Below are 12,764 nucleotides of genomic sequence, written 5' to 3'. Positions count from 1 at the left end.
TGTGAATGTAACTTTTTTGACTTGCTCCATTCTTTTCATTTTCTGTTTAGTTGCAATTGGAGCGCTCGGAGTGGGGAACCGATTTGCCCAGTGTGGAAATGCATTTGGACAACCACAAGAGCGTGCACAGAGCCATTGAAGAATTTCAAATGAGTCTCAAAGACGCTCGACTGAGTGAAGTGAGTTAGTTTTTTAAAACTTTCTCATCGATGTAAAGCATGAAATGTATTTATTCAGAAAACTGCTGTCCTCCCAGATTCAGATGAACATGCCACTAAAGCTGACCTATTCAGACAAACTGAACAAACTCGAAAAGCAGTACGAACAGCTGTTGGTGAGTATGACCCTAGAGCTCAGCTCGATTATTTTCCCATTTTTAAGTCGTAGTCTAACTGTTTGAAATGTTTCAGAGCTCTTCGAGGGATCGGCAGAACCACCTGGAAAGCCTTCATGACTTTGTGTCGCAGGCGACTCAGGAGCTCATCTGGCTGAACGAGAAAGAGGAAGAGGAGGTCGCCTTCGACTGGAGCGATCGCAACTGCAACATCTCGCAGAAAAGAGACTACCATGCTGTAAGCCATTTCTGTCTTAACCCGTTGGGATCTTTCATGCACCCAGGAAAAATGTGTTTAAACGGTACCTTGAATGATTGCCTCTACCCTCCCACACTGAGGCAGGATGTGAGATTATGTGAGATGATGGAGTAGCTGATCCTTCACCACGCCTTAGCACCAGGGGCTTTTACCTTAATGTCTTTACACAGGACCTGATGAGGGAACTGGATGAAAAAGAGGACACCATTAAGTCTGTGCAGGACAAGGCAGAGCGCCTCATGCTGAAGAACCACCCAGCCAGACTAACCATTGAAGTGAGGCCAATGTGCTAGTTTCTGTATTTGGGCCTGGAATTGTGCAGATAACTACAAGTTGTTTCCAGCATGCAGTTTTCCAGTATATCTAATTTTTTTCTTCCTCACAGGCATATAAAGCTGCAATGCAGACACAGTGGAGTTGGATTTTGCAGCTCTGCTCCTGCGTCGAACAGCATCTTAAGGGAAATGCTGTATATTTTGAGGTGCGTTGGTCCCTAAGACTGTCCTATTAAATGCATTCATTGATTGATTAATTAATTTATTTTTTGCATCTAACCTCTACGCTCCTTTTTATTTCCCCTGTGCAGTTCTTCAGTGATGCCAAAGTGTCCATGGACTACCTTAAGAACCTAAAAGATTCAATTCAGAGAAAATACAGCTGTGATCAATCGAGCAGCCTGCACCGGCTGGAGGATCTGATTCAGGAGTCCATGGTAACACTGATGCAATGACATGAAGTGTATGCATTTGTGTGTAAAGACGAAAAAGTACAATAGGTTTTCCACATTTTGTCTGGTCACATTTCTAATGTTGTGTTCAGGATAGTGCACAAAGTTAGTTTGTTCTTCACTTTTTTTTTCTCATTTATGGGAAATAAATGAGACTAGAGCACCTTTTTCCACATGATTTCAGCATCTCCCAAATAACCTGCTGCAAATTTTTAGCAGTACTTGTGGATTTCTTTCAACAGTGGCTGTATTCTTGCCACTTTTCCATAAAGGCTAGATTTGTGGACAACCTTTTGAAGATCTTTTGAATGTTTCCACAACTCGTAACTTTTTCCACCACTTTTCAGTGATGTGCTACTTTATATTGGTCTCTCAGAAAAAAAAAGTTTTAAGTCTTTTAGTTAGAAAATACAAAAAGGTTTTTTTATTTTTTAAACTTTTTATGTCATGGTACAAACTATATTGTTTGTGTGTATTCTCAGGATGAGAAAGAGCAGCTTCTTCAGTACCGTAGCACTGTCGCTGGGTTAGTGGGCAGGGCCAAAAACATTGTGCAACTCCGGCCGAGAAACCCTGAAATTCCCTTGAGGTCCTCCATTCCTGTCAGAGCGATATGTGATTATCGTCAGATAGAGGTATTGTTGTTTTAAAAACATCACACCACAGTCACTCCCATTTAATTTAGAAGTTTGTGTAACAGATCTCTGCTGTATCTCTCTCTCTCCTAACTCTTTCAGATTACCATTGATAAAGATGACGAGTGTGTTTTGGTGAGCAACTCTCACCGGGCCAAGTGGAAAGTCATCAACCCAGCAGGGAATGAGGCCATGGTTCCCTCTGTTTGCTTCACCGTGCCTCCACCCAACAAAGAGGCTGTTGACTTGGCAGCGAGGTGAGACGCTCGGAAGCTACGATCCATTTTTGTGTTAAAGCAGTTTCCTAAAGCATTCATTGTCTAAATCGCTTCTCTTCTACTGCAGAACTGAACAGTTATACCAAAATGTCCTGACTCTGTGGCACCGCTCCCATGTCAACATGAAGAGCGTTGTGTCCTGGCATTACCTAATGGCTGACGTACGGGCCATCCGCAACTGGAACGTAGCCTCGGTATCTATACATGTTTGTTCCCCCACTCGCTGATCATGATTAGTAATAATTAGCTTTAGTTTATGATCACACTCAGAGATTTGTAACGCTTTCATTTTTGAAACAACTTCAGATAAAGACGATGTTGCCTGGCGAGCATCAGCAGGTCCTGGGCAACCTCCAGTCCCACTTCGATGAGTTCCTGGAGGACAGCAAGGAGTCTGAGGTGTTTACAGTGGCAGACTGTGCACAGCTGGAGAGAGACGTGGCAGCCTGTAAGGAGTACTACCAGGAACTGCTCAGATCCGCAGAGAGAGGCAAGCCTTCAATTCTCCCCCTAATAACAGCCCAGCCTCCGGAGGCACTTTGGTCCTTAAGGCTCTTAAGCTATAAATTAAGACTGTGATTTGCACAATTACATAATTTATACTTTTTAACATAGAAATGTGTCTGTTAGTTTACTTTTAAACCAATAAAAGCCAGGGTTGCAATTCATGAGCCATAACTCCACGTACACTATGACAATGCCGCCACCTAGTGATGTATATCCCACATAATTTCTTCCTTTTTTTTATTTTTTTTACATGGTTTCTGTCAAACACTACTGACTACAAAAAAAGTCCTATCTTAATTAATGATATATTTATTGTTAATATTTATTTTTATCAACAGAAGAACACGAGGAGTCGGTATACAATCACTACATCTCAGAAATCCGCAACATCCGTATGCACCTAGAATCCCACGAGGAACACCTAATCAGGCAAATCCGATCACCGCTGGAGAGAGATGACCTGGAGCAGAGTCTGCAGCGCATCACTGAACACGAGGTAATCAAATTAGTATTTTTTTTAAATTTATTTTTATCCTTCTTACATAAAGAGGCACATACTATTCATAACATTCTACATTCTGCTCTGCAGAGTAAGATGTCTGAGCTGGAGAGGCTGAAGGGCGATCTGGATGTCATGAGGGAGAAGTGCGAGCAGTTCTTCAGACAGGCTGCAGGCTCTCCGTCTGTGTCCACGCTTTCCTCTGAACTTTCTGTCCTCGTTCAGAGCATGAGCCAAGTGTACTCCATGTCCTCTATTTATATGGACAAGTAAGAATGGTGTTTTATTGCATTGCATGTCAGGGAGATTTAAAAAAAATTTTTTTTTTTTTTTTTTTTTGCGGAAAACGGTTGAGCTGAAGTGGAGCCTCTGTTTTTGCAGACTGAAAACAGTGAGTTTGGTGGTGAAGCACAGTCAGAGCGCAGAGTCTCTCGTTAAAGCCTACGAGTCCAAACTATATGAAGAGGATGCCGTCAACTCGGATGTCAAATCCATTGAAAGTGTGATTTCTACGCTTAAGGTAGCGCTGCATTTAAAAATATAAATAAATAAAACCATGCTGCTTGCACTGTGACAGCTTGTTTTAAGTAGTCATAGTCGTCCATCTTTCTGTTTGTAGCAATGGCGGACGGAGATCGACGAGAGGCAGGAAGTATTCCACGACATGGAGGATGAGCTTCAGAAAGCTCGCGTCATCAGCGATCGCATGTTTAAAGCCCATAACGAGCGAGACTTTGACCTGGACTGGCACAAGGAGAGGGCGGACCAGCTGAGTGAAAGATGGCAGAACATTCACTCCCAGATTGATAGCAGGTTTGCAGGACGTGTGTTTTGTTGCATGTCTTGCAGTGATGAGAAGTTTGCCACAACTTTCTAAATCAAATTTAGGAAGTTTAGAAAGGATTTTAGAGCTTTGACCAGTCAAAATTGATTTTACATGACTTGGGTATTTCTTAAAATACTTCTATGAAAGATTTAAGAACAGTGTTCCAGCATTTGCTCTAGGGTCGAGCCTTTAATTGTCCATTTTTTGATAATGGGGGATGTCACGGCTCTGTGTGAGAAATCCTTGCATTTAAAAGAAAAAAAGGACATTACATAGTTCTCATATTTAGCTATTTTTAGTGTCTTGACTCTCAAATTTTCAACATACAGTACACAAGTTTAGCACATTATATGTTACGCAGGTTAAACCCTCAAAATATTAAAACAGAGAAAATTTGTAATGCATTTAATTGTCATTTAAAACATTTTAAAAAGTCACAGTTTTGAGTTTTTGACCTGCCAGCCAACATCCAATTCAATTTCAGCTGAATATAGTCCCATTCTGACCCCAAACCAGTTTCTCTATTTCTCCCCATTTTTATTTCTTAAATTAATTTTATCACAGGATTTGTGTGCAGAGTTCTTGTATTAGTCATGAAGATTTCCTATATCAATTTCAGGCTGCGGGACCTTGGTGGGATCAGCAAGTCTCTGAAACACTACAGAGACTCCTACAGCAGTGTGGATCAGTGGATCTCAGAACTGGAAACGGCACAGCTGAAAGCCCAAGAAAACAAACCTGATGACAGCAAGGCTCTTGCTGAGATATTAAACAAACAGAAGGTACGAGAGAACTGAAGTCCCCTTCTTATAATAAGACCTATCTATTTTAATAGTGTTCGGTCCTAAAATACGTGTTATTTTTAGGTTCTTGTTGCTGAAATGGAACAAAAGCAAAACAGAATTGATGAGTGTCAGAAATATTCGGAGCAGTACTCGTCTGCTGTTAAGGTAATTTGAGGCTTTATTTGATTTTGCTAAGGCAACACTTAAAAAAAAAAAAAAAAAAAGATCTTCTTGACATTTACTAGAAATATTTCAACTAACTTTTAACATTTCGCTTAAAATTCCAGGATTATGAGCTGCAGCTAATGACATTCAGAGCGATGGTTGACTCCCAACACAAGTCCCCTCTTAAAAAGCGGAAGATGCAGAGCTCCTCTGATGCCATTCAGCAGGAGGCAAGACTGGATTTGGATTTTATTTACAGTGCAAAATATTTTTTTGCTTTTGTATTTTCTGCACATCTACACATTTGTCTTTGTTGGGTTAATTTCATGCAGTTCATGGACCTCCGAACCCGCTACACTGCTCTTGTGACTCTTATGACCCAGTATGTGAAGTTTGCCAGTGAAACGCTGAAAAGAGCCGAAGACGAGGAGGTGAGCTGGTTTCAATTTAAGGATAACATTTATTTATAATGTTTTTAAAAAATGCATCCCATTCTGTAGTTACTCTGGTTCTTGCAGCTTCTGGGGCCTCTTTTGTTCTCCTGATGCTGATGCCATTTTTTTCTTCTCTTCTGATATGAGATGCATGATATTTAGGTTCACGGATCTTCTATATGCTTTACTTCTCATCCAACTTGACTTCTTGACTCACAGGGTCATCATGCTGGCAAAGAGAATTTGCTTCATTGAGCAAAAGAAGCAAAGAAAGTGCATACGTGTGTAAAATAGCTGCATGTGTGCTGGTGATGGTGAAGTGGGTAGAAACATCTCGAGCATTCTTGGACAGAAACATTTTCAAAAATCTCTCGGAATTTGTAAAGCAGTTTCTAATAGCATTTGATTTCAAGAGATTTTAAATTAAAGACTCATATTTATAATTTTTATCTATCTTTTTTATCTTTTTTATTAATGTGACATTCTATACCATTGACTGAAATATTCAAGTCAAAGGCTGCTACTTTTCTAAATTGTCCAGTGTGAGATTATGCTGCTGCAATAAAATATGGGTGGCGAAACATGTGCATGATGTATTTACTAGTTTAACAAAACTAATCAGTAATCTGTTAAGTTTTTTAAATACAATGTACTATTCACAACATGATCTAAATGAGCATTTTCTTATAAATAAATATTTTTTTAAATTTCAAACTCTTAGAGAGATTATTTTTGAGGTAACCATGTCTATTTAAATGTCAATCTGTGGATGACTCATTTTTTTGCATTGTAGAACAGGAGGGCTTTCGAAAGAACAGAGGATGCAAAAAGGACAGAGAGCATGGAGGTCCAAAAAGCCAGAGGGGAAGTAGAGATTAGACAACTTAAGGAACGGATCCAAGAACAGGAAGTTTTGCTTGCAGAAAGGGAAGCACAGGTGGAGAAGCTGGAAGTAGAACTAGAAACACAAAAGAAGATCGTTGAGGACTTAAACTTTCTGAAAGCAAAGCTTGAGCATGATGTCAGTCAGTACCACACTAAGTTAGACATAGTGATTAAAGACAAAGCTGCACTTGAGCAGGAATTAAAGCACACCAAAACTTTAATGGAGCAGTCGGAGGCCACCTCTGCTCTGACTCAGAAGAAACTCGAGGAAGTCTTAAAGAAAGAAAATGATGCACAGATTTCCGGCCTACAAAGAACAACAAATGCGCAGGAAGTAGTTTTAATAGCAAGGGAGTTGCAGAGTGAAGTTCCAGCTGAAAGCAATGATCAGACTGCAGAGTCTTTGGGACTTGAGAGCCAATCAGAACTGGGCGCCCAACTCGAGGGATCTGCAGACAGAATGCACGATGTCTTGCAGCAGAGACTGGATGAACTATCTCAGGTCCAGAAAAAAGCAGAGATGGCCGAGGAGAAAGCACAAAGCTATAAAAAGCTTCTGGATGACAGCAACAACAGACTGAAAAAACTGCAGATGGAGATGGAAGGTGAACGGGCCCAGACCAGGCAGAAGTCGGATGATTTCCATCAGGAAATGCTGAACATGAAAAAATCCATCTCTGAATTTCAGGAAGAAATCAGATCTCTCCAGAGAGCAAAGTCCTCATTGGAGCAAAGCACCTTTTTCCAAACCACTGAAGTAGAAGGCCTTAAAGAGCAGCTGAAGATCACCCAATTGGAGCTGCAGAAGAGAAGCTCCGTAGAGCAGGAGAACTCCTACAAGATAAACAACCTAGAGGAAGAGGTGGCTTCCAAACAGTCAGCCATAGATCAGCTGAAAACAAAATGCAACGAGTTGATGAGAATGAACGTCTCGTCTGATAGCGACATTCGAAGTCTTCAGATCCAAATAGAGTCGCTGGAAAAAGAAAGATCATTCTCTGAACAAAAGGTAAAATCTTTAAAGAATGAGGTGGAGAGCTGGAAACAACAGCTTCAAATCTCGAAGGATGAGAGCAACACAGTGAAGAGATCTGAACATGCCCTGCAGATCAAATACAAGAACCTCGAGGCAGAACTTCAGAGGGGTGAAAACGTTGCGTCTCAGCTGCAGAGGAAGATCGATGAGCTCAAGCAGATGAACTTAGAGGCGGAGCAGAATGCCAAGAATGTGAAAGCCAAACTCGATCAAGTGACGATGGAGATTGAGAGCAAGGACCAGCAAATTAAAATCTTCAAGTCACAGACAGAGGGTGCTAAATCACAGGTTAGAATTATTGACGAGGAGCTAAGTAAGAAAACGCAGACCATTCATGAGCTTCAAATTAAATTGCAAGAACACAGTGAGGAGACAAAGACCATCGCTGATCTGCAGCAGAAGTTAAAGTCCCAAAATGGAAAAATCATAAATTATGAGAAAGAAGTAGCGAATCTGAAGTTAGAGCTGCAATCTGTATTTGCTGAGAAAAACGTAGTAAATCAGAAAGTTCACATGCAGAAAGCTGAAATCAATGATTTGAACGAGATGCTGAAGAAAAAAAATGTGGAGCTGCAAAAAGAATCTGATGAGAGCCAGAAACATCTGCGTAAACTTAAAGCTCTAGAAGAAGAACTTTTACAACACAAGCACAGCTTTAAAGGAATAACTAACAACTCTGAAAAAGTCATAGAAAAGCTAAAGCAGCAAATGTCTACACTTCAGAATGACAAGGCGGCAGTGGAGAGGAAAGTAGAGAGTCTGAATGTTAAACTTTCGGAGGTTAGCTCTGCAATGCAAAGAGCAAAAGATGAACTAGCTCAAGAGATAAAGGAAAGAAAATCGAAAGAATCTAAAATTATTCTGTTGGAGACTGAAATTCAGAAACACAATCTAACTATCAAAGAAGTCATGTCCAGTTCTGACAAATCCCAATCAAATCTGCAACGTGAAAATGCAATCCTGAAGAGGGAGAAATCAGAGGCGCTGGAAAAAAACCTCTCTCTAGGCACAGAGCTCAGAATGCTAAAAGACAAGCTGCAACACACCCAAACAGAAGCAGAGATAAAGCAAAGAGAAAACTTTACTCTTCAGCTGAGGTCCCAGCAGATGGAGGAACAGCTGGAGAAATGTAAGAAGATGCTGGAGGAGCTAAAGAGTAAACTTGAGCTCCAGAAAGAAGGCTATGAGAGGCAGCTGTCACTTATGCAGGCAGAAATTGAGAAGAAAATGATTTTGTTGCAGTCTGAGATTGCAAAGGAAGGCCAACAGTCACAAAGCGGCGAATTTGCAGAGAAACTCAACAAATATTTTAAGCACGATGTAAAACTGATTAAAACTTTGCACCACACCACAGTAGAATCAAGGCAACATATGGACAAGGAGCTTCAGTTCAAAACGGAGAAACTGCAGCGAGAACGAACAAAGCTTGAGCAAGACTTGTTGAAAGCAAAGTCTGAGATTACCCAACTCGAGGACGATAAACTGAAACTCGCCTCTAAAATAAGTTCTCTGCAAAGCCTCTGCAATCAGCAGTCAATTGAGAGAACAAAGTTTGAACAAAAGCTGTCGGATAGCGAGCGCAATCTGTCACTGAAAGTAGATGAAGCAAGAGCCCTACGAGAACAAATAGAGCTGTACGTGAGAGAGGTGAAAAACCTGCAGAAAACTCTGTCGACTCTGAGAGGAGCGGTGACGGAGACCGTCCATCCAAAAGTGGCAAATGGCAAAGCTGATCTGTTGAAGGAAAATGTTCCCATGGAGAAGAAAATAACGACAGTCATTGAGGGAGCAAAGAGCAGAATGGAGGATGAAACTCTCAATATCAAAAAGGTATGAAGGAAGCTGTCACTGAAATTTAAAGATATTTTACTAATTTAAATTAATTTTAATACTGTGCATATTTTAGTTTTAAAAGCGAACTTTTGTCTTTCATAACTTAAGCATTCCTCTAATGTCACATTTACAGATGGAGAAGATGGAGGGAGGAAATGCTCTCGAAGGAATTAAGCAAGTCAAGGAAGTTGCCTCTCTTTACGAACCCCCCAGTATTCAAGCAAAAAATCTGCAGCACATTGCTCACAAGAGTAACATTTCATCTGATCTTCCCAGCTCAGTCAAAGTGCCGGGTTACATGGCTCTGTGTGGACTTAAAGACCCAGGGCAGAATGAATCTAACATCAGTAAGACAGGCACTTACCAAGTCAGAGAAACTCATGAAGCCATAATCACATCTGAAAAAAGTAGAGGAAAATCTTATGGAACACAGGGCATATCAACTTCCCAGAAGCACCAGGAGTTAATTGGGAGTCCTGACATTCACTACTGGATCAAGCATAAGCTTCTGGATGAGGGGGTTTTACGAAAGTTGGAGATGGGCCTCCTCACCGTTGAAGAAGTGCGAACATCACTTGTCCATCGCACTGATAAACCTGCCACGGTAGCTGGACTTTATGTAGAGTCGAGTAAGAAAAAGATGCCCTTCCTAGAAGCAGCTGAAAAGGGCTTTCTTGCAAAGACATACGCTCTTGAGTTCCTCGAGGCTCAGGCTGCAACAGGCAGTCTTGTGGATCTAGCTACAGGAGAAACGGTGTCTGTTGCAGAGGCGCTAGAGAAAGGCATCGTAGATCTAAGCATGAAAGAGAAGCTGATGGAAGCAGAGAAAGCTGTTAGTGGCTACATCTGTAAGGGCAGAAAACTTTCTGTCTTTCAGGCCATGGAGGAGAGAATTATAGATAGATTTAAAGGCAAGAAGATACTTGAGGTCCAGGTTTCCTCAGGAGGGTTATTTAACCCAGAAACAGGAATGAGAGTCCCAACTTTTATTGCATTGAATGACGGTCTCTTAAACAAAGAGACTCTGCAGAGTCTGCACGATCCGGTGAGCAACCCAAAAGGTTTCCACAGCCCTGACACCGGACAGAGGGCATACTACGATGAAATACTCAAGACCTGCTTATATGACATCAACGGCAGTGTGTTTCTTGTCCCGTTTGGAGAGAGACACTTGACAAACACATCTCCCATGAGTCCTCATAGAATGTCAGTCGTCAACAGCAGCTGTGGATCAGAAATGTCTGTGTACGAAGCCTTTAAAGGGAAACACATCAACAAAAAGACTTATCTCTTCCTGTCTCAGCAGGAAAGCAACTGGCAGGAAAACTCTCTGGTTGACCCAAGCGGAAACTCACGTCACTTCATCACAGATGCCAGAAGTGGTCGACAGCTTTGTCTAGAATCTGCTTTAAGTCAAAGATTTCTTGAAATGTCTGAGTTTGAAAGCTATCGCTGTGGTCTTTTAAGCATCTATGAGATTGCAGACATCATATTTTCAAGAAGGGTTGTTGTGGAAGATGTCAATAGCCCCATTGCCGGTCTCTGGGACATCACTAGGAAGAAGAGGCTCTCAGTTCTTCAGGGTCTTCAGCAGGGTGTTACTGACAGAGTGACGGCATTACGACTGTTGGAGTCCCAGGCCTGCACGGGGGGAATTTGCGACCCTTCGACTGGGGAGAAACACACACTCTCCGATGCTCTGAAAAGAGGTCTTTTAGACGAGGCTCTAAAGCAGCAGCTCCAACAGTTCGAAGAGGCATTCAACGGTATCACCCACCCTCAGACTGGGAAGGTATTATCTATTTTCCAGGCTGTTCAAGAAAACCTCCTCCCAAAGGATGTGGGTTTCCGCTGCGCTGAATTTCAGCTCTTGACCGGTGGACTGATAAATCCTGACACAAAGGACAGAGTCTCTCTTGAAGAAGTGATTCAAAGCAACTTTGTTGGCAAGACTACAGCCACTCTGCTCAAAAATGAGCAGTTCCAAGCTCAAAGTCTCACGTGTCCCAAGACAAAGAGACGAGTCACATTCAAAGAGGCACTGGAAAGAAGTGTGTTTGACTGCCACACTGGTTTGAGGTTATTGGAGGCTACAAAAGTTCATGCATTTGGGGCCAAAACAGCATTTCATTATCTTTGTGCGTTTAAGTAAACGTCTGTAAAGGATATATGAAAATGTGGCTTTACTATGTTGTCCTTTTGTTGTTTTTTTCACACCCATATTTTACTGCTATGTTCGATGTAGCCGATTCTTCTGCTTCGTGGCCAAGTTGTAAACAACTTACTTTTCTTATTAACAACGTTTGGTTATTTGAAAAATTAAGAGTCTTGCTGACCGCCTGCCTGTTTTAATTGTAGAGGTCTGTTGATGAGGAGAAGCGAGAGCATGGTGATAAAGTTAGCAAACTGTTGCACTGGATGTCCGATGTGAAGCGGACCGTGAACAATGACGGGAATGGTCCGAAAGATAGTAATGCCAACACAGATGCCTCAAATAAACACCAGGTAACTCGTGTATATGTTAAGGTGTATCCTTGTTGTCACTGTGTGATTTACAATAAAAACCACAGACATAAGTTATTAGTTGTTGCAGTAACCTCTTTTGGGTTAACACTTGTTTGATAATATTAATTGGATTACATGCTGGATTAATCCAATCAACTTCCACACAATAAAATCAGTTCCAGAAGTTGCACAAGCACTCATATATATATATATATATATATATATATACACGAGAATGTCTTCACTCCCAATCATTATTACAGTCTTATAAACACATTTCAAATAAAAATAGCTCAATGTAAGGAATGAAGGAATGAAAACTTTAAAGAGTGAATAGCACAAATTATGTTTTTACATCTTATTTATTTCATAATAATTGTGAGGGCATGTTAATAGTGGAGGCAATGGTGATTTACCTAAAAGCAATTATTTGTTAATAATGTTGAGTTATTAAAAAAAAAGAAAAGAAAAATAATGACAAGGATTTGAAAACTTCCTTTGGACCTGTTCTAATGAATACAATTAGGAAAATCAATGTGCACCATTAATTCATAGCATCCATTATTTTAATTTACCAACATAATGCATCGGATGACTGACCTGTTTTATTTTGCGAGGGTACAAACATCATGGTTGGCCCTTTGTAATTACTGTGCAATGCAAGGTTATTAGCTAAATTACAAGATTATTTTTGATTCTCCTTTTAATCACTGTTTATGTCTTTTTTTTTGTGTGACTGAGATTTAAAATATGTTTGTACATTGCCTTAAGACATATCGTAAATTACAACTCAAAAGGAACCTAGCAATGATTAGGTTCTAATGATTTCCAATTTTCTTTGAGGCCCTGCCTGCCAATTTAGATATTGCACAATTTTTCTTTTTAAATTGGGAAAACCAACATTCAGCACTGGAAAAATCACTACAACACATAGAGTAAAGTGTTAAAGTTTCTGATAGAAATGTTGGTTTTGAATCCAAAGAAAAGTGAAAAAAGTACATAGTTTACACCATTGTTAGAATAAAACATCAGTTATCTTTAGATGATTTTTATTGG

At 40.5% G+C, this 12,764-nt stretch overlaps 1 protein-coding gene across 7 annotated transcripts in view; it reads left to right on the top strand.

The window, feature by feature from the left end:
* Nucleotides 1–12,764, top strand: part of dst (dystonin) — a 114,434-nt gene that overhangs the window by 46,883 nt on the left and 54,787 nt on the right. For 5 of the 7 annotated variants that reach the window (XM_088013011.1, XM_088013006.1, XM_088013008.1 and 2 more), the window contains 19 exons: nucleotides 51–179; nucleotides 257–334; nucleotides 411–572; nucleotides 764–868; nucleotides 979–1,074; nucleotides 1,180–1,305; nucleotides 1,803–1,955; nucleotides 2,058–2,212; nucleotides 2,301–2,427; nucleotides 2,540–2,723; nucleotides 3,079–3,236; nucleotides 3,330–3,508; nucleotides 3,621–3,759; nucleotides 3,859–4,052; nucleotides 4,685–4,847; nucleotides 4,932–5,015; nucleotides 5,138–5,245; nucleotides 5,348–5,446; nucleotides 11,562–11,708. In XM_088013011.1, the coding sequence (XP_087869137.1) occupies nucleotides 51–179; nucleotides 257–334; nucleotides 411–572; nucleotides 764–868; nucleotides 979–1,074; nucleotides 1,180–1,305; nucleotides 1,803–1,955; nucleotides 2,058–2,212; nucleotides 2,301–2,427; nucleotides 2,540–2,723; nucleotides 3,079–3,236; nucleotides 3,330–3,508; nucleotides 3,621–3,759; nucleotides 3,859–4,052; nucleotides 4,685–4,847; nucleotides 4,932–5,015; nucleotides 5,138–5,245; nucleotides 5,348–5,446; nucleotides 11,562–11,708 (2,586 nt within the window). Of the gene's footprint in view, nucleotides 1–50; nucleotides 180–256; nucleotides 335–410; nucleotides 573–763; nucleotides 869–978; nucleotides 1,075–1,179; nucleotides 1,306–1,802; nucleotides 1,956–2,057; nucleotides 2,213–2,300; nucleotides 2,428–2,539; nucleotides 2,724–3,078; nucleotides 3,237–3,329; nucleotides 3,509–3,620; nucleotides 3,760–3,858; nucleotides 4,053–4,684; nucleotides 4,848–4,931; nucleotides 5,016–5,137; nucleotides 5,246–5,347; nucleotides 5,447–6,242; nucleotides 9,201–9,336; nucleotides 11,709–12,764 lie in introns of those variants that run through there. The other 2 variants (XM_088013010.1, XM_088013009.1) reach the window with 2 other exon arrangements.

The sequence above is a fragment of the Poecilia mexicana genome, unplaced genomic scaffold (assembly GCF_051168715.1).
Source record: "Poecilia mexicana isolate PSO_F unplaced genomic scaffold, ASM5116871v1 scaffold_15, whole genome shotgun sequence".
Taxonomy (NCBI): Eukaryota; Metazoa; Chordata; class Actinopteri; order Cyprinodontiformes; family Poeciliidae; genus Poecilia; species Poecilia mexicana.
The sequence above is the reverse complement of the archived record's forward strand: the minus strand, read 5'-3'. Positions and strand labels throughout refer to the sequence as shown.